Source organism: Scyliorhinus canicula, chromosome 19 (assembly GCF_902713615.1).
Source record: "Scyliorhinus canicula chromosome 19, sScyCan1.1, whole genome shotgun sequence".
NCBI lineage: Eukaryota > Metazoa > Chordata > Chondrichthyes > Carcharhiniformes > Scyliorhinidae > Scyliorhinus > Scyliorhinus canicula.
Window position 1 is genome coordinate 97,712,796 of NC_052164.1, and position 20,707 is coordinate 97,733,502.

Below are 20,707 nucleotides of genomic sequence, written 5' to 3' on the forward strand. Positions count from 1 at the left end.
AGTCACCCCCTTGCAGCAGGTTCCCTGGCAGGAGGGCAATCGAGCCACGCAGGAGCCCATAGTCTTCGACAGAACGGATGATCCTGCCAACGGCCAGTAGCTTGCCGCATTCGCCATCAAAAAACATGCTGCTCTAGGGGTGCGGGGTGGTGAAATCCCAGCCAATCAGTGGGGTTCTCCATTGGCTGCATTCTCCACCCCTCCTCGCAGTGCACCCACACCTCGGCATGGGGTGGCTCCACAATGGGAAACCCCATTGTCCAGTTGCAGGAACGGAGAATCCCACTGTCCGGGGGGGGGGGGGCACGCCGGAAAACAGGCTGGCGGGACAGAGAATGCTGCCCAATATCTTTGCAAATAGTTGATAAAGAATTACAATTATCCTGCTAAAGACAACACAGACTTTATCAAACCTACCGACAGCAGGAATCGCCAGTTACAATTTCATATTCTGTTGGTAATCCTCCAGGTACCATGTTGGAAAACATCCTTGTCCTGACCTCAGTTTATTGGCTTCATGAGAATTTTGTGCTCCACTATTTGAAGGGGTGACTATCAAGAAATTAATTCAGTTGATACATGTCTTGCTTTTTGCCATTTGGCTGCGGCAGTTGTCTAGAAAAATGATGAACCCAGCTGTGTTTCTTAGTCCCTTCAGGATAGAAAATAACTGATTGGATCCAAGCCCAGGTGTAGGGGCACAGAATTCCTATGGTTTAGACCTACAGGAAGCTTTATTGATTGTGGACAGAGGCTGGCATTAAAATAAGGGACGGAGGGCCATTTTCCTCTGCCTGATAGTTTAGGTCCCCCCCACCCACGCAGTTCCATCGGTCTCTGTTGTTATTTTAATGCAGGCCTCAACCTACATGTTGATTTATGATGTGGAGACGCCGGCGCTGGACTGGGGTGAGCACAGAAAGAAGTCTTCCAACACCAGGTTAAAGTCCAACAGGTTTGTTTCGAATCAATAGCTTTCGGAGCGCTGCTCCTTCCTCAGGTGGTTAAGATGGATTAAGATAGCATGGCCAGAATCTGTCAACAGAATCAAACCACGGCCGGGATTCTCCCCGACCCGGCGGGGGCGGGGGGGGGTCCTGGCGTTGCGGAGTGGCGCCAACCACTCCGGCGTCGGGGAATTCTCCTCACCTTTGGGGGCTAGGCCCGCGACGGAGTGGTTGGTGCCACGCTGACTGCCACCAAAACTGGCGCCAACGGCCTTTGACGCCCGCCGGCCGGTGCCGGGGCTGGCCGAAAGGCCTTCGCCGGTTCGCGCATGCGCCAGTGCGTCAGCTGCCGCTGACGTCACCACCGGTGCTTGCGCGCTGGGGGATTCTCTTCCGCTTCCGCCATGGTGGAGGCCGTGGCGGCGGCAGAAGAAAAAGAGTGCCCCCACGGCACTGGCCCGCCCACCGATCAGTGGGCCCCGATCGCGGACCACGCCGCCGTGGGGGCACCCCCCCCCTCCCGGGGTCCAATCACCCCGCACCCCCGCCAGGACCCCGGGGGCAGGCTCGCACTGCCAATCCCGCCGCCACCAGAGGTGGTTGAAACCACAGCGGTGGGAGAGGCCTCTCAGTGGCGGGACTTCGGCCCATCGTGTGCCGGAGAATCGCCGCAGGGGGCTCGCCGATCGGTGCGGAGGGCATGCCGATCGGCGTGGCGCGATTCCCGCCCCCGCCAATTCCCGGGTGGCGGAGAATTCCGGCCACGGCGGGGGCGGGATTTTCACCGGTCCCGGGCGTTTCTGGAAAAATGCATTTAGGTTTAAATAAATATTCCCATCTGCAGCGTTATGAATGTGAACTTTTAAAGAGGCAACTGTCACATAAACTGGGTGTCTGCCATAGTGATGTTCTGTACAAGCAGTGCAACAAGGTAGATTCTGGCTTTGTGCCACAGTGTAGATTGGGTGATGATGGCGTGTCAATAGCCTGTTTTCCATTCTCCCAAATGGGAATAATTATCAGGAAAGATGCAAAACAGGGCTGCCAACTCTCAATCGCTTTTTTAAAAAAAGCTATTGCACACAGTCAAAATCTACCCCAACATAATTCTAGTGACCTGGGAGTTCTCATTGTATCACAGTCTTCATTAAAGATAAATATTTGTCAAACGCTTTTCAGTAGAGAGGGAGGCTGTTTAATCATTCAACTAAATTGCTCATTTTAACAACTTGTTACAGGAATGGTTAAAGCAGTGTCGCATTCATGGGAAAATCTTTGACAAACTATACAGATGGAGAGGCACCACTGTTGCAATGTATACAAGTATTACGATATATTTGATGTGGTTTTTTAATTTGATGAGTGGTTTTTAGCAGCGAGTATGTTTGGTAAAACTTTAAAATGTGAACATTATTCCTTTAAAGTCTTACCAGTTTCCAGCCTCACATATTTTGTGCAGTCTGAAAGTATTCTCTAACAAACCTAGAAGCTGTGTGACCATGATCGTTTTACATAAAATCTATTTTTAAACGTCAGCTAAATGCAGCTGTTTGCCCAGGTTTCAATTTGGTCATCTAAAGGCCTCAAACCTTAGTTTTGGGCAGAAGAAAATCCCAAACAATTCTCCTGCTTTAGTGGTCGATGATGAGGACAATATAATGACTTGAAATTCTTTCCTTGCAAATTTTCCTCCCTTTCAAAGGGGCTGGATATGTGCTGAATACCTCAACTTAATTGCAGGACTGATGATCAGGTAACAGTGGAGGCTGGCTGATGTCGCATCACTACACAGATTAGTGTAGTGATGGGCTAAATGATGATGCTATCCTTGTTCCAGGAACTTCACTCCTTGCTCAATGCCTCTCCTTTGCCTTATCTGACTTGGGTAAAGCAATGCACTGCCCCTGCCCTTACAGGAGCAAAGGGCACGTTCAGCTGTTCCTCCAGAGCCAGCAATGCAAGAGGGTACCAAACTGCAATGGTTGCCGCTCGGAATGTATGGCACTGTTCTCCCTAACTGAGGGCCAGGCTCGAGTGACCAGGCAGGCCAGCAATTCATTCTTGCCTGATGGCTGCACACAATGAACAGTCAGTGGGTACAGACTTGGAATTGTCACTCCCAATGAACTGGAGTAGGACAACAAGCACACACAAGGTTGTTGTTGCATTGCTGCCCGAGCTGTTCAACCTTGGTGAGCGGCAAAGTGAATCTAAAAAATTACGTTGCCCAAGAGTCCCAGCATGGAATCAATGTTACCGTTATACAAAGCTATGTTATGTAGAGGACTTTGCTGTACCTCAGGAAGGATATATTGGCCCTGGAGGGGTTGCAGTGCAGATTCTCCAGAATGATACTGGAGCCAGGAGGGTTATATTTTGAGGACTAGAATAGATTTGTGTTTAATTGGGTAAAGGAAATTAAAGATGCCCTAACTGAGGTGCTTAAGGTGATGGCCGGAGATCTCCGGCTATTCACTGGGATGGGAACCTCTGGTCCTGATGGCAGCACACCCGTGCTTCCTGGGTTTCCCGGAGGCGTGGTGACTTCAGTGGGAATTCCCACTGACAGTGGGCGGGAACAGAGAATCCCACTGCCAGTGAACTGCATTCTGCCTCCTGCTACCGAGAAACACGCGGCTGGGAAGCCAGAGAACCCAGCCCAATGATTTGATAGGGTAGATAAAGGTGGTACAGTGATAACGTCATTGGGCCAATATTCTCGAGACCAGGGTAAATCTCTGGGGACTCACCTTTGAATCCTACCATGGCAGATGGTGAATGTTTGAGTCCAATAAAAATCGGGCATGAAGTGTTTAATGGTTGTTGTAAAAAACCACCAAGCTCACTACTGGCTTTGAGGGAAGGAAATCTGCCGTCCTCATCCGGTCCGGCCTGCATGAAATGAAAAGATGAAATGAAAATCGCTTATTGCCACAAGTAGGCTTCAATGGAGTTACTGTGAAAAGCCCTAATCGCCACATTCTGGCGCCTGTCCAGGGAGGCTGGTATGGGAATCAAACCGTGCTGCTGGCCTGCTTGGTCTGCTTTAAAAGCCAGCAATTTAGCCCAGTGAGCTAAACCAGCCCCTGAGACTCTAGAACCTCAGCAATGCGATGAACCATTAAAATGCCCTCCAAAATGGCCCAGCATGTGATGCACGATCAATTGTACAAAGACTAAGGTTGGATACAACTGTGGCTTTATTGCAGTAAGATGTGTGGCCTCCCACAGCAGCTGGCAAAATGGCTGCCGAATAGAGGTCACGCATAGTTATAGCAGGCAGGGGCTACCGGTGAACCTGTAGTACAGGTCCTACCTTACATCACCTAATACAGGTGTAACAGTGGTTTACCACAGCATGCCACTCAGTTCAAAGGCCATTCAGGATCGACAATGAATGTTGATCCAGCCAGCGATGCCCACATCCACTGAATGAAAGAAAATGATTTTCTTGGTGGGGTGGAGCGGGCGATAGCTGTGCAGATCAAGCGGCCGGTCCATAACATTTGAGTTAGGCCATTCAAGGGGTGGTGTCAGGAAACACTTCCAAACATAAAGGGCAATGGGAATCTGAAACTGTTCCCGAAGAAACTGTTAAGTCAGTTAAATAATGCAATGCTGAGATTGATAGATTTTCATTGAGTAAGAGTATTAGGGGATAAGGCAGGTAAATGGAGTTCAGATATAGATCCACCATCACTTAGTTGAATGTGAAGCAAGCTCAAGGAGCTCAACAGCCTCAGTAGAACCATTCCTGCAATGCCGGCAGGGATTATTGTGTCAGGATATTCAGGAAAACATTTTGTTTCTGCACACAATTGTTTCAGGAGAAATAAACAGCAGCAAACATCTGACTTAAGTGAAGGCAATAAAAAAGCTTTCAGTCTTTTCAAGTTGTGTTTCAAGTCAAAATCTCTCTGGCTGTTCCGACTAATGTTTTAATTTGAATACTTTTGCAAAATTTATACAGTGAGCTGAATACATTCTAATTACACTGCACGCTGGAGGATCTGATGAATGTCTGCTCAGCCAGATGTGAAATCCACATTAAAAAGAGCAACTGGGTGCATGTGTCATTTATATTTCAGTGTTAATCGTTCAGAGAAGAGTGCAATACTGTATCACAAAATTAAATATTTTATTTGTGAGGATCAGTTCTTCAAAATGGATGCATGAGCAAAATCTTGTTCATTTAAAAAAAATCTTTATTATTGTCACACGTAGGCTTACATTAACACTGCAATGAAGTTACTGTGAAAAGCCCCTAGTCGCCATACTCTGGCGCCTGTTCGGGTACACGGAGGGAGAATTCAGAATGTCCAATTCACCTAACAGGCACGTCTTTTGGGACGTGTGGGAGGAAACCGGAGCACCCGGAGGAAACCCACGCAGACACGGGGAGAACGTGCAGACTTTGCACAGGCAGTGACCCAAGCAGGAATTGAACCTGGGGCACTGGTGCTGTGAAGCAACAGTGCTAACCACTGTGCTACTGTGCCGCCCACATTTTTCTCCCAGTCCTATTGCATAACATGTCCGGCTGCAAAGGGCACCACCGAGCATTACATGGGTGGTTCAGTCTATGAGTCGAATGGAGCATTGTGGTTAGAGCTGGGAGCTGCGCTTGACCATCAGGTGAAAATGTGATGGGGAAGCCCATCCCTACTATACACAAATATTGGCTCCTCAAATCAGCCGTCTTAGCCATGGCTCCAGGGTATCTTTTTATTATAGTCATTCAAAGGATGTCGGTGTCATTGGCTGGGCCAGCATTTATTTCCAATGTCCAATTACTCTTGAGAAGGTGGTGGTGGGCCTCCTTTCTGGACAGCTGCAATCCATGTGGTGTAGGTACACCCACAGTGCTGTTAGGAAGGGTGTTCATGGATTTTGACCCAGTGACAGTGAAGGAATGGCGACATAGTCCCAAGGCAGGACGGTGCTCTGGTGGTGTTCCCATGCATCAGCTTCCCTTCTTCTAGGTGGTAGAGCTCATGGTTTGGAAGCCACTAAGGCAAAAGTTTGTGGGTTCAAGTATCAATCCAAGATTTGAGTACAAAGCTAATGGCTGATACAGTGCTGAGGGAGTTTTGCACTATCAGAGATACTGTCCTTCGATTCGATGTTAAATTGAGGTCCTTATTGTCCTCTTAAGTAAAAGATCCCATGACAATGCTTGGAAGAATAGCCAGGGGAATTATCCAGGTGTCCTGGCCAATATTTATTCCTCAATCAATGTCACAAGAACAGATTATCTCGTCATTGCCTCAATACTGTTTGTGTGCGTTTGCTGTGTGCAAATTGGCAGCTGTGTTTGCTACTTTCCAATAGTGACTACATTTCAAGAGTAGATCATTGGCTTTAAATCGACTGAATGTCCCATAACAGTAAAATGTATATACAGAAGGCCCTTTGCCTTTGAATATTTTTAAAATTGTATTTATGCTGATATACATATAGACAAAGCCAGTATGAAGGGGACTTTAAAAGGTAGCTCTCTGAGAGTGGAAATGAGACTAAGGTAATATAAATTTGCAGGCTTATGTTGCCAGAAGAATGACATTTCAGTAAAGGGATTCAAAACTGGTTTCCATTTTCTATATTCGTAGTCTTGGGTTAATTTGGTCTCATTAGCCATCTACGTTAGTTCCTCCATAAGTGAGACACTCGGAATTCAACTCTTGGGATTTTCATTTCAACATCATCCGGGTAAACGGCCATTCTCGGCCGAACACGATCTCGGCGCAGAGGCTCAGAGAATCCAGCCCCATGAATCCTGCTCCTTGGTTGACCAACAAGGAGTGACCTTGTCAGGCGGGGCAGCACGGTAGCATAGTGGTTAGCACAATTGCTTCACAGCTCCAGGGTCCTGTGATATTCAAATAGACACAGGACAATCCAGCGAGTAAGCTTTGTGGGCTGGATTGATGCGGCTGATGGGTAGATTTTGTCAAAAATAAATGTGCGTTGGAGCCCCTGAAATCAGGAGTGCAAATAGCAGTTAATATTGGCATTCCAGCATTGTAGGCTGTTTAAAAGACCCACATGTTACCCCTTCACTTGTCTCCTATTGTGTTTCTGTACATGGATGCGCTTGAGAAAGACATGGGGCGCGATTCTCCGCAAATGCGGAGAGTCATAAAGGCTGCCGTGAAACTGGCCATGTTTCACGGCAGCCTCCGCGCCCCCTCCCGGGACCCGATTCTCCCCCCCGGTCGGGGCTAGCAGCGCGGCCCCGTGAAGAACGGGATCGCGGGCTTAGCGACGGTCGCTAAGCCCGCGCGCCAAGCGTCACGGCGGCTGACGTGTACGATGACATCAGCCGCGCATGCGCGGGTTGGACAGCTCCAACCCGCGCATGCGCGGATGACTTCACCGCGCATATGCGTCAAACCCGCGCATGCGCGGGCCGCCATGCCCCTCAGCCGCCCCGCGGACTGATCCTGTGGGGCGGCGGAGGAACAAAGAGTGCGTGGGTATCGGACCCGCTGCCCACGATCGGTGCCCACTGATCGCGGGCCCGTGCCAGTCGGTGCCATGGTTGTCCGGGACGGCACTTTGCGGCTGTCTTCACGAACGGTGAGAGCAGGTGTGTTTCCGTTCGTGAAAACGGCCGTAAAGGCCTGGAAACTCGGCCCATCGGCCAGGGGAGAATCGCTGTTCGCCGTAAAAAACGGCAAGCAGCGATTCGTGTCGTGGGGCGGCCGTGGGGGGGGGGGGGGGGGGGGGGGAGAATAGCGGGAGGTCGGGAAAAATGTCGGGAAGGCCCTCCCGCTATTCTCCGACCCGTCGTGGGCAGTGGAGAATCACGCCCACGCTTCGTAAGTATTGATATTGGGTCAATTTTGCGGAAAATATCTGCGGAAAACAAAGTCCAGGATTTATCTCGCTGCTGGCAACTTTTCTTCATCCCCTCCCAACTCGCCTCATTGACCAACTGCATTCAGCAGCATTCGAACGAGATCTGTTGCTAAACTGTTTCCACTGACACTAGGCGGTAGAACTGGCCTTCGGATGTCAGTACTGTGCTTTGCAAACTGGATTCTGTAAAGTATTTATAAATTGATTCATTTCAAAGGTATGCTTGGAGAACATTTAATTAAGAAAAGAGCTGATTATTTCCTCACTAAGTGAACTCCTACCTTGCTTGGAAACCTGCCATAGCCAAACTCTGTGACTGAGTGCAGCAACACACTTAATGCCCAATTCTTCCTCTGCTGCTGGGCAAACCTGGACGGACATTTTCGAGGAACCCAGTGTGAATTTCAGGTGAGAGCAAATTTTGATCCTGGGCCATGCACCTGAGATTTCTTCCAATTGAGATATGCCTGTTACCAGAGAAAATCTCACCAATATTTACAAGAAAGTCATATTGTCACCCATTTTCTGTCATTGAAGACATCAGATCACCTGGATTGTGCTGCAAGATTGAAATAAAAACAAAATTGGATGCAAAACAAAGGGCTTCTTATTTATTCTTACCTCAGCCTGATGTTTTGTTTTGTGGGATGTGGGCATCGCTGGCTGGGCCAACGTTTGTTGCCCATTCCTAACTGCCCTTGAACTGAATGGCTTGCCAGGCAATTTCAGAGGGAGTAAGAGTCAACCACGTTACTGTGGGTCTGGAGTCACATGTAGATCAGACAAGGTAAGGATGGCAGATTTCCTCCCCTAGAGGGCACAAGTGAAATTTAAAAAAAATTTAGAATACCCAATTATTTTTTTCCAATTAAGGGAGCGTGGCCAATTTGCCCTACCCTGCACATCTTTGGGTTGTGGATGTGAGACCCACACAGACATGGGAACATTGTGCAAACTTTACACGGACAGTGACCAGGGCCGGGATCGAACACTGGTCCTCAACGCCGTAGGCAACAGTGACAACCATTGTGTCACCCAGGCCATGAGTGAACTAAATTTTTTTTTTACAACAATCGATTCTAGTTTCATGGTCACCATTACTGAGACTAGCTTTCCATTCCAGATTTTTAAAAAATTGAATTTAAATTCCACCAGCTACCACAGTGACATTGGAACCCGTGACCCCAGAGCATTAGCTTGGGCAACCATCTCCTCATTCATGTTTATGCCCATCTTGCTGGATGATGCAGGGTTCCAGAATGCCAGTGCAACTAGTCCCCTTTTATGGAAAATCCAGTGACAATAGAACCTGAAGGCCTTGGGTTTTTTAAAACAAATTGAAGCGTGTGGTTGGGATTAGGATCGTCAATAGTATTTTTCTACTGCTTGTGGCGATGCATAAAATAGCAGTGCAGACATTGAGACTTCTTTGGGTGTAATTAATGCTGAATCACACCTTCCTAAACAGATTTGGGAATGTGATAAATAGTCTGTATGAGGCACTAAGTACATCTATTCTGTGGTGGTGGATCCAATTAACTTCAATCATGCTGCATGGTGTATTGTCATGGTATTATGGATCATGCTAAGTCCAACTCTTCAGAAGGCCAATAAACTAAAATTATTGTTATTCAGGTCATCTTTTTTAATGATGTGCAGAATTTACCATTGCATGAGGAAGCATCACACACTGATACTGCATGTTGCAATGTATGCAGCAGGCCTCTGAATTTCAGTTAAAGTTGATTTCAGCTGATCTAGACAAAATTGGCTTCTCTACGAAGGACAAGTACAATGATCAATTAGTTCCTTTGGATGACAGTTGCATAGAAAAGGACTATTGCAAAATGTCAGTGACAGAGAATAATTTATATAGTTCAAGTTGAGCAGAATATTTTTATGTGCTTTCATGACTTTGCAAAAAAAGTAACAGTGTGAACAATGCTTTTGTTAAATGTTTACACTATAGTTAAATATTGGAAATCACTTCATCATCTTTACCACGCAATTGGACTCTGTGGAAAATACTGTCTTTCTTATCGAAAAGTTTGAAATGTTTGGTCACAGTGTACTTTGGCCAATCAAGTCCCTGCTTTACGTTATGCACCTTCATTGTTGCAATTGAATTTTCTCCTTGACAATCTTGGGAGGTATTTGATATGTGTTGGTCAATTCCAGGTACCCCATGGAATCTTCAAAGCTTTGGTGACTTGATGAGGCTTCCTCATCCAAGCCTTCTCCTTCATGTGGTTGGATGGGAGAACACATTCTGAACCGAGAGGAATCCTGTGAGAAATTGCTTGTCCAGCGCAAACAACTTGAATTTTGAAAAATTGTGATCATCTTTGCAGGCTGGCTGTTCTCCTTATTTTCCACCTTGATGTTGCTCAAATACTTTGCTTTCACCTGTTGAGGAAGCTAATTTTAACTGTCCACAAACTAAGATATTAGAATTTAGAATGGGCAGAATTTTTGACTGCGCTCTTGTCTATTGTATCAAAGTTTTGTTTGTCTCTATTAGCAAAATAGGTGGGATTTATAGGTGAGCCACGTGGTGAGGAGCGCAATTGGCCTAAGTCAGAAATAGAGCTGTATTGAACTGGTAGCCGTTTTTTCATCGCTTGTGATCTCTTTCCATGAAGACCACAGGTGAACGATTCACCATTTCGGAGGCTCGTTTCCTAGTCTCACTAGGTTGAGATTAAAAATCTTCACAATACTTTCCACCTTAATGGGAAATAAAAACTAGCAGGTTGGAAAATAAACTGCCGCTTTACTCTGAGCCCTATTTGCACCGCTGATATAAACCAGTTTCACCACAATAATGTTTATATCAATGTTCCCATTAATTATATCTTGAGGCGTGGATACCTTACAGCCCCCGGTGGTCTGATATGGACAGCAGGACCAAGCATGGAGGCTCCAAAAAGCATTAAACAGATAAACTGGAAGGTAAGAAATTTAGGCACAAAGACTGAATTTCCCAGGCTTTGAGGGACAGATGTCCAGATCTAGAATTTAGACTTCTGGTCTGAAGTATCTTACCTTGGGCGGGATTTTTCGAACCCCCTGCCCCGTGTTTCTCGGCGGCACGCCGTTCGTTGGCAGCAGGATTCCCTCTTCCTCCCTCTTGTCAATGGGATTTCCCACTGAAGCCACCACATGCTCCCGGGAAACCTGCGGGCGAGGGTGCGCTGCCAGCGGGGAAAGAAAATCCCAAGGCCGGAGAATTCTGGCCCTTATTCTAGAGCTGTTCTTGATGATCAGACACTCAACTATAAAATCCTGATGTGAACATTAATAGTCATCAATATTATCCCTATTTTCCCCAATCTTAATGCAAGTGGAGGTGTTGTAAGGTGGTGCTACTCATATAGTTCCAGCTGATAACTTTGATGACATGAAATTGCTACAAAATCCTTACAAGCTACCATTGATTTCATTAATGTCCTTTTACAGAAATCACAAAGTACCATTGCCCTTTTCTGAATCTGAATCAAGCATTAAGGAAGTACCACACATTGTCATTAAAATCTCTGAAGTACTATACAATATCCCCATTTCCCAATGAAACGGTATAGATTAATTGAAATATGATTCCAGAGAATTAATTCATTGCATCATATTATCTTAATCTGTCAATGTTGCTTCTGACTTCCTCAAACTGCGGTTTTGGCATTTTTGTATCTTTCTGAATATTTTCCCCACATTTCTGTTGAATCTTGCCAGGGAGGAGTTGCAGAATCTTTCGTACCTTACTCAAGTGTTTTAAAAGAGATTCATTCTTGAGATGTGAGCACCACTGGCAAGACTGACATCTCTTACCCAGCTCCTTGAGCATTGGGTGCTGAGAGCTATCTTCTTATAGAATCATAGAATTTACAGTGCAAAAGGAGGCCATTTGGCCCATCGCGTCTGCACTGGCCCTTGGAAAGAGCACTCCACTCAAGCACCTCCTCCACCCCACCACCTTAACCCAGTAACCCCAATTAACCTTTTAGGACACTAAGGGCAATTTAGCATGGCCAATCCACCTAACCTGCACATCTTTGGGTGTGGGCGGAAGCCAGTACGCCCGAGGGAAACCCACACAGACACAGCGAGAACGTGTAGACTCCACACAGACAGTGACCCAAGCTGGGAATCGAACCTGGGACCCTGAAGCTGTGAAACAATTGTGCTAACCACTATGCTACCGTGCTGCCCTTCTTGAACTGCTGCAGTCTGCCCTGAAGGTGTTCAATCCATTATTGAATGGGCAACTGGGCATGAGGGTGAACAGGTCTTGAAGGGTTTCATGACCTCAACTGACACTAGCACCACTTCTGTTTACAGGAAAGATCCTTGGATCAGCAGTGGGAATCCTCAATGATATTTCCCCTTACTAGAGGAGGAATACTGCAACACATTGTCATGGACCAACCGTTGATATCAAACTAATAGAGTTTATCACACTCCTGACTCCTCTTTATTCTACACATGTGAAAAGGGGTATGTTGAAATTTACATTCTTGATTGGCTGGGGTTTGATCATAATTCAGTTTGGCTGAGAGCGAGTCCTATCTTCAATACATCATCTCTGAGTGAGATTAAAACAAACACTGGGCAATCTTCGCTGTGGTTGGCCTAAGCGAACATTAATTCATGATGTCAAATCTGTTACTTGAAAAAACTGCCCCAGACAACCAGTCCATAATAATTCAAATAACAAAAGTTTCCAATACTAATTTCAGTAATTACATTCAAAGTATAATATAAGCTCTTTACATCCTGTTATATTGGGATGCTATCTCTTGTTGGCATGTTGCTGGGTGGAGGATTTTGATTCTCCAAGTTAATGTTCTGAAGTGAAGAGAGAAAGGTGTCCAAGCCTGTTGTTTACTGGTGAGAATTGCTTTTGCTTTCCAGGTACTAACCCAAATCTGACTGGTCCATCGGTCCACAAGTTCACTGATCCTAAACCAATTTTTGGCAGTCATGGAGTAGTAGTTACATGGAAATGTCGAGCCATGAGGATGGACTTATTTTACATCACGCTATTGACTCTCAGTGCTGGAAGGACAGGTGGCATCAACAGCAAAGAGGCACAAAGCCCCTTAGTGTCCTCAGTGATTGAGTTTCATTCTTCGCCATTCTTTTTCCAATCCATAATGACACATGTGTTAGATGCAGTTCTTTGATAAAGAAGAGCATGCAGAGTGTGTCATTGCTGAGAGAAGCTATCTCTGTACACTTTCAGGGTGGAGCTTCGAAATGTGGCACAATTACATCCTTTGGGCACATTCTTCAGCAGTGGAGGATTTTGATAAAAGCTTTTCGGAACTCCACGTTGAAGGTCGTGTAAATGATTGGGTTCACAGCACTATTGACATATCCCAGCCAGGTGACAGCACTGTACATTTCTGGCGAGATCAAGCATTTTGTGCAGTGCATATTGAGGATATGAGTGATGAAGAATGGCAACCAACATATAACAAAGACACCTGTAAAAGAAAAAGAGAAGCTGAGATTAGTATTTAACATTGATGGCAAAATACATTTAAAATCTGGTGGCACATTAAGAGGAAACTTTCACTACACTCAACAATTCTCTTGCCCTCCTTGTTGGTCTTGCATTCTTGAGCTCAGCCAAAATTCTAATGCCCTATTTTCTGAGGTGCACCAAGTTCTGTTTAGCCATCATCACCGTGTTTCCCTGACTTGCATTGTTTCCTGGTCTACCGATGACTCAGATACAATGGCCGGGATTCTTACCCCAGGCGAGACTGAAAATCTGGAGAAGCCAAAAGTCCATTGACTTTGGGCAAGGATTCCCGATCCCGCTGTGTGCAGGATCGGAATAATCCGTCCAGAGTTTTCATTCTTGTGTTCAAATTCATCCAATGCCTCACCCCCCGCTAACTCTGTAACTGACACCAGCGCCGCAGCCTACTGGGAGCTCTTTGTTGCGCTGATTCTATCCTCTTGTGCATCCCCAGTTTCCTTCACCTGATTGCCCTCAGCAATACCTATAGCATCTTGGTTTGAAGCTCTAGAATTTTACCTTTAAACCTCTCCATCTTTTCCTAAAGATGCTTCTCCCTCGTATGATGCCAAATGCACCCAAAGTTATTAAATTTTAAAAGGATTTGAGAAATACCCTGTATAATGCTATACATTTCAATCAATCAGATCGAGCACACACAAGGACAGGTAACTGAAAGAGTTGTTAGAAGGATGGATAGATCAAGAGGGAGGAAAAGAAGAATCCTTTTGGGTAAGCTGAAGAATCACGGATCGTGCGGACAATTAAAAAGGGGAGCACACATCAGAAAGACTTGGAGAAGAGAGAATAGATCTACTAGCTGTCTCAGGCAATCACTGATAATATTCAGTACCATAGAATTCCTACAGTGCAGAAGGAGGGCATTCAGCCCATCGAATCTGCCCCGACCCTCTGAAATAACACTCCACCTAGACCCACTCCCCCTGCCCTATCCCCGTAACCCCACCTAACCTGCATATTGTTGGACACAAAGGGCAATTTTGTTTGGCTAATCCACCTAACCTGCACATCTTTGGACAGTGGGAGGAAACCGGAGCACCCGGAGGAAACCCATGCAGCCATGGGAAGAAAGCCAGAATTGAATCCGGGGCCATGGAGCTATGAGGCAGCAGTGCTAATGACTGTGCCACCTCAGTATACATCTGATTATATGGTACCTGGAAAGGTAAATAGTATCACCATTTAAAAAACAATTTCATGGTGAGAGGCATGGATAGAATGGATAGCCAGAGACTTTTCCGCAGGGTGGAAACGGCTGTCAGGAGGGGACATAATTTTAAGGTGATTGAAGGAAGGTATAGGGGAGATGTCAGAGGTAGGTTCATTACAGAGAGTGGTGGGTGCATGGAATGCACTGCCAGCAGAGGTAGTGGAGTCAGAGTCACTGGCGACAATTAAGCGACTCTTGGACCGGCACGTGGACAGCAGTAAATTGAAAGGGTGTAAGTCAGGTTGATCTTAGATTAGAATAAATGGTCGGCACAACATCATGGGCTGAAGGGCCTGTACTGTGCTGTACTCTTCTATGTTCTCTATGTTCTATGGGATGAGAGCTTTGCTGGCTAGGTCAGCATTTGTTGCCCATCTTAATTAATACCCCCAGAGAAATCCCTTCTGTTTCAAAGTGTTTGGCAGGGGGGGAAGGCGAAAAAGCTTTTAAGTTGCAATAGTTTTCCTGTATATTGGCAGCACGGTAGCACAGTGGTTAGCATTGTTGCTTCACAGCTCCACGGTCCCAGGTTCAATTCCTGGCTTGGGTCATTGTCTGTGCGGAGTGTGCACGTTCTCCACATGTCTGCATGGGTTTCCTCCGGGTGCTCCGTTTTCATCCCACAGTCCAAAGATGTGCAGGTTAGGTGGATTGGCCATGCTAAATTGCACTAAGTTGTCCACAAAGCTTAGGTGGGGTTATGGGGATAGGGTGGAGGTGCGGACTTAAGTAGGGTGCTCTTTCCCAGGACTGCATACTCAATGGGTTATGATTCTATCTCTAATTGCCCTTCAGAAGATGGTGGGTGAGCTCCCTTCTCGAGCCATTGTAGTCCATGTGGTACAGGTAAAATTACTGCGCCACTAGGGGAGGGAATTCCAGGTTGTTGATCCAGCGACAGTGAAGGAACAGCGATATATTTTAAAGTCAGGATGGTGATTGGCTTGAAGGAGAACATCGAGGTGGTGGTGTTCCCATGTATCGGCTGCCCTTGTCCTTCTAGATTATAGTAGTTGTGGGTTTGGAAGGTGTTGCCTTGCTGAACTTGGTGAGTTGCTGCAGTGCAGCTTGTAGATGATACACATGGCTTCTGATGTGTGCCAGTGGTGGAGGGAGTGAGTGTTTGTGCAAGGGGTGCCAATCAAGCAACTGCTTTGTCCTGGATCATAACGAGCTTCTTGAGTATAGTTGGAGCTGCACTCATCTAGGCAAGTGGAGAGTATTCCATCACACACCTGCCTCATGCCTTGAAGGTGGTGGACAGGCTTTGTGGAGTCAGGAGGTGAATTACTCGCCGCACGATGCCGAGCCTCCGACCTGCTCTTGTGACCACTGTATTTACATGGCTGGTCCACATACCCTCATTATGCAGCTACCCCATTTTTAAACATTCTCTCAGGGGGCATGGGTGTTGCTGGGAGGGCCAGCATTCATTATTTACCTCCGATTGTTGCAGTCAATTCTGTGACAGTTCAGTACAACTTGAGTAGCTTGCTAGGGCCATTTCAATGAGCAGCTAAGAGTCTGGGGGACCTCAGTGAGATAATTAGGTTTTTATGACAATCAGCGATTGTTTCACAGTCACTGTTACTGAGACTAACCTTCAATTCCAGATTTATTCAAAACCCACCAGCTGCCTTGGTGGGAGTTGAACCCACGATGAGGGCATTAGCCTGGGGCACTGGATTACAAGTCTAGTGACATCCACGACACCACTGTCTCTCACACAAATAGACAGGGATGTCTTACATGGCAAGACCTGAATTTAGCCGTGATCTTTAACCGGAGAGCCTTAGTAATTGTTGGTAGGAACTTTGGTTCGGATTTAAAGCAAGTGCTTTCTAAAATTCAGGGATCTGTTTTCAGTATAAAACACTTTTTTTTAGCCTAATGAGTCAGCCTGCTTATGTGATATTTCTGTAGACGAGGCTCAGAGTTTTCTCTCTCTTCTGATGAATATTATAATTGTATTGATTTTGTATCTCTAAACATGTCAGAAGCATGGAATAAATTGTAATGCAAATTATTTAATATCTGCGGCCTTTTCCTGTTCAGACAATGTGAAGCTGCTCATTCAATTTTTATTATGTGGCTGAATGAATGGGATCTCTTTATAGTCATGAATAAACGTCATTTATATTTGATCACATCTGGCTGCCACCTGAGTCTAATTGAACTGGAGAGGCTGCAGAGAAAATAAGGACATAAACACAGTGCACAGTACACATCAGAATCATTGGCATGTAATGGAACGTTACAGTGCCAAAATCTCCTGTGTGACAGTTAACCCACTGAACCAATTGTTTAGCCTTAGCCTCTAAAAGGAAGACCTCTGAATAATAGTGACCTTATGCATCATCAGGATGTTAGCAAATTCTTCTTGACCATTGGAGTACTTTTGAAGTGTAGTTGTGGTTGGGCCAGCATTCATTGCCCATCCCTCGTTGCCCATCAGGAGGTCGTTCCAAATTGCCTTTTGAACCACTGCAGGTCCTTGTGTTGTAGGTGCACCCACTGTGCTGTCAGGGAGGGAGTTCCAGGATTTTGCCCTAGCCACAGTAAAAGAACAATGGTATATCTCCAAGTCAGGGTCGTGAGAGAATTGGAGGGGAACCTCCAGGTAGTGGTGTTCCCAGGTATCTGCTGCTCATGACCTTCTAGATGATAGTGGTCATGGTTTGGAAGGTGCTCCGTAAGTAACCAAGCGCATCTTGTATATGGTACACATAGCTGCCACTGTTCGTAAGTCAAACAGTGAAATATATGACTGGTTAATTTGTTTTAGCGACAATGGTTGAGAGATAAGTATTGACCAGGAGACAGGGAGAGCTCTCATGATGCAAATCTCAGTATGTAGAACTTAGCTGATATGTATAGAGAGGGTTGAGGGGTGACTAAATAATAACCTTTATTAGTGTCACAAGTAGGCTTACAATAAGACAGCAATGAAGTTGCTGTGAAAAATCCCCTAATTGCCACACTCTGGTGCCGGTTGGCATACACTGAGTGACAATTCAGAATGTTCAATTCATCTAATTAGCATGTCTTTAAGTACTTGTGGAGGAAACCAGAGCACCTGGAGGAAACCCACGCAGCCATGGGGAGAACATGCAGACTCCAAGCGGGAATCGAACCAAGGACTCTTGCGCTGTGAAGAAACAGTGCCAACCACTGTGTATTATGAAAGGGTTTGACATTGTAGACATACTTTGCACTTATTAGGGTGGATAAAACTAAGAGTAGTAAACCTCAAATTGTGAGAATGGACGTTATTTTAAATATGTACATTTGTAGGGAATTGCGTGTGTAAATGATTTGATTAACCCAGGGAAATGTTAATAGTTTAATTGTGACAACAAGTTTGGAGGAATTGTGATGTAAAAGGGTATAGGTGTCAAATGCATTTGTGATAAGAGGCTATAGTGAAGTGGATTTTTCAATAAATAGGTTAGGTCTAGAAATTTGCATCAGGAGATAGATAGGGACTTGGCTTTTCAGCTGTTAAATTTCAAAGGGGAATAAGGGAGTTTTACAATTTACAAAAGTTTCATAAACAAACAAAGGAAGATTGTGTAATTTTATTTGACCTGAAAGTGGAGAGAATAGAAAACACTAAAGATTTTTATATTTTGGAAATGTTGAGTTTAAAGAGGTGCTGATAAGTATGGAATCGAAGATGAAAGGGAAAAAGGGATATTTAAGGGGTGATGTTGAGCTGAGTTTTTGTTGACTGTGTGGGGAAGGCATCCTGGGAACAGGTCTGTGCTGAGTGAAAGTGCTAGATGAAACATACTGGAAAGAGGTTTGAGTAGTATGGAACATTACTTGTATTACAGTATAGTCTATTTGGGATTAATGGCCTATTTCTGTATTATTTTTACGTAATTCTATGCAAATACGTGTTCTTGCTATAACTGACTTAGCTTCAATATTTATAATAATAATCTTTATTGTCATAAGTAGGCTTACATTAATACTGCAATGAAGTTAACTGTGAAAATCCCCTAGTTACCACATTCCGGCACCTGTTCCGGCACACAGAAGGAGAATTCAGAATGTCCAAATTTCCTAACAGCACGTCTTTCAGGAAGTGGGAGGAAACCGGAGCACCTGGAGAAAACCCACGCAGACACGGGGAGAACGTGCTGACCCTGCACCGACAGTGACCCAAGCCGGGAATCGAAGCTGGGACCCTGGAGCTGTGAAGCAACAGTGCTAACCACTGTGCTACTGTGCTGCCCAGACTACGGTCACTCATTTTAGATCACTTCACTAGCTGTATAGGTAATTTCCTAATTTCCCGATCAACTTTCTTCATTATTTGAACACCACATTCAAATGATCCTTTAAGCTCCTTATCCCTAGCAGATGCTTACAGCTGAGATCTATCACTGAGGCAATATATCGAGCCCCATTTTGTGATAAGATAATTTGGTCACCAAGTAATGGGATTTCCTTTTGTGTTACAGTCACAGAAACTGTTAGTTTTAAACTCGTCCATATAATTTGCAATATTAGTTAGGGGAAAAGTCTCCTTCAACTCTACTTTAGCATATTCTTTAGCCCAAACTCTGATAAGCAAACCCTCCATGTCCCACCTCAACTGTTTAATTTTATACATTTACCACATTATGGCATTTCTGATTAGGATTGGCAATATGGCCCCAAATTATGAGTGCCATATATGATGTGGGCGCTGAGCTTAGACTGGGCAGTACTAACCGAGGACAATGGCCAGCATCTGAGTTGCCTTTTTCTCCTTCTGTTGAGACAGCTTCCTTTTGCTCAAGCTCTTCAGTGAAGTTCTCGTTTTGCCATTTGGCAGCGACTGGATTTCGAAAGCTTTGGGTGCTTTGGCAATGTCTTTAGGGTGTCCGTTCTTCTCACCTTTGACCGGGCTGCCCCCAGGTGAGGGCATGCTGGTGCTGGCGCCTTGGTTGGAGGGTGCTGGCACACTCAACTGGCGGTTGACAGCTGCCATTTTGTGCTTGGGCTTCGCTGGCGGGGGGCTGGCCGATGACATCATCTCCATCTCCAGATCGACCTGGTGGTTGACAGCTTCCTGGACCAGGATCAAATATCCCAAAACAAAACCAGATAAATATGCAATGTGCATGTTAGGCCACTGAAAATCAATGCCAGCAAAAATGGACCCTGTGAGGACATTGAATAGTAAATTTACACCAAGATAATACATGAGCTGTTTTAAAATTGGCAACTTGAGTTACTTCAAGGTTATACCACCATTCAGTTAGATAATGGCTGCCCTATAACTCAGCTGCAAATCCCTTGATACTCCACCTAATAATAATCTCGATCGAGAAATCTCTAATGGCTCCAACATCCACAGCCTTTTGGGGTTTCAGATTTGACAGTTTCAGATTCCCACTGACACTTAATTGAGAAAGTACTTTTTATGTTCCCCTCCTAAATGGCCTACTTCTAATTTTCAGCCACGATGTGGAGATGCTGACGTTGCACAGGGATGGGCACAGTAAGAAATCTTATAACACCAGGTTAAAATCCAACAGATTTGTTTGGAATCACTAGCTTTTGGAGCACTGCTCCTTCAACACTCACCTGATGAAGGAGCTGTGGTCCGAAAGCTAGTGATTCCAAACAAACCTGTTGGACTTTAACCTGCTGTTGTAAGGCTTCTTACTCTAATTTTAAGCAAATGTCACCGTATTCTTGATCTACCCACCGAAAGACATTCTCCTTGGGCGTCCTATTGAATTGTTTTCACATTTTGAACACGTCATTCAGATCACCCCTCAATCTTCTATATTGAAGGCAATACAAGCTTAGCGTCTGCAACCTTTTCTTCAAACTTGATTCCCTAAGACCCGGTGTCAGTCCGGTGAATCTGCACTGCCTCGTCTGGATGGCCTATACACCACCTTCCCAGAGGGCAGGGCCGGCTCAAGGCACCGGCAACTCGGGCAGTCGCCCGGGGCGCCATGTGCTAGGGGGCGCCAGAGACTCGGGTCCCGCGCATGCGCAGTTGGGCCGGTGCCAACCAGCGCATGCGCGGTGGCCGCCCTCCCCCAGGGCGCCCCCCCTTGGTCCGCCCCCCCGCTCGGTCCGCTCCCCCGGTCCGTCCCCGGCTCGGTCCGCTCCCCCCCCTCGGGTCCCCGCCCCCCC

General features: G+C 45.8%; 1 protein-coding gene and 1 long non-coding RNA gene across 7 annotated transcripts in view; one reads left to right on the forward strand and one right to left on the reverse strand.

Annotated features, from left to right (window-relative positions):
• LOC119954270 overlaps nucleotides 1–20,707 on the forward strand; it is a 36,410-nt gene that overhangs the window by 8,301 nt on the left and 7,402 nt on the right. The gene's annotated exons all lie outside the window — the stretch shown is intronic.
• drd2a (dopamine receptor D2a) overlaps nucleotides 12,234–20,707 on the reverse strand; it is a 168,998-nt gene continuing 160,524 nt past the window's right edge. For 4 of the 6 annotated variants that reach the window (XM_038779360.1, XM_038779359.1, XM_038779362.1 and 1 more), the window contains exons 7-8: nucleotides 19,286–19,637; nucleotides 12,234–13,291 (exon numbers count right to left, since the gene is read on the reverse strand). In XM_038779360.1, coding sequence (XP_038635288.1) covers nucleotides 13,095–13,291; nucleotides 19,286–19,637 — 549 coding nt within the window. In that variant the 3' untranslated portion in view covers nucleotides 12,234–13,094. The remainder of the gene's footprint in view (nucleotides 13,292–19,285; nucleotides 19,638–20,707) is intronic. The other 2 variants (XM_038779364.1, XM_038779363.1) reach the window with 2 other exon arrangements.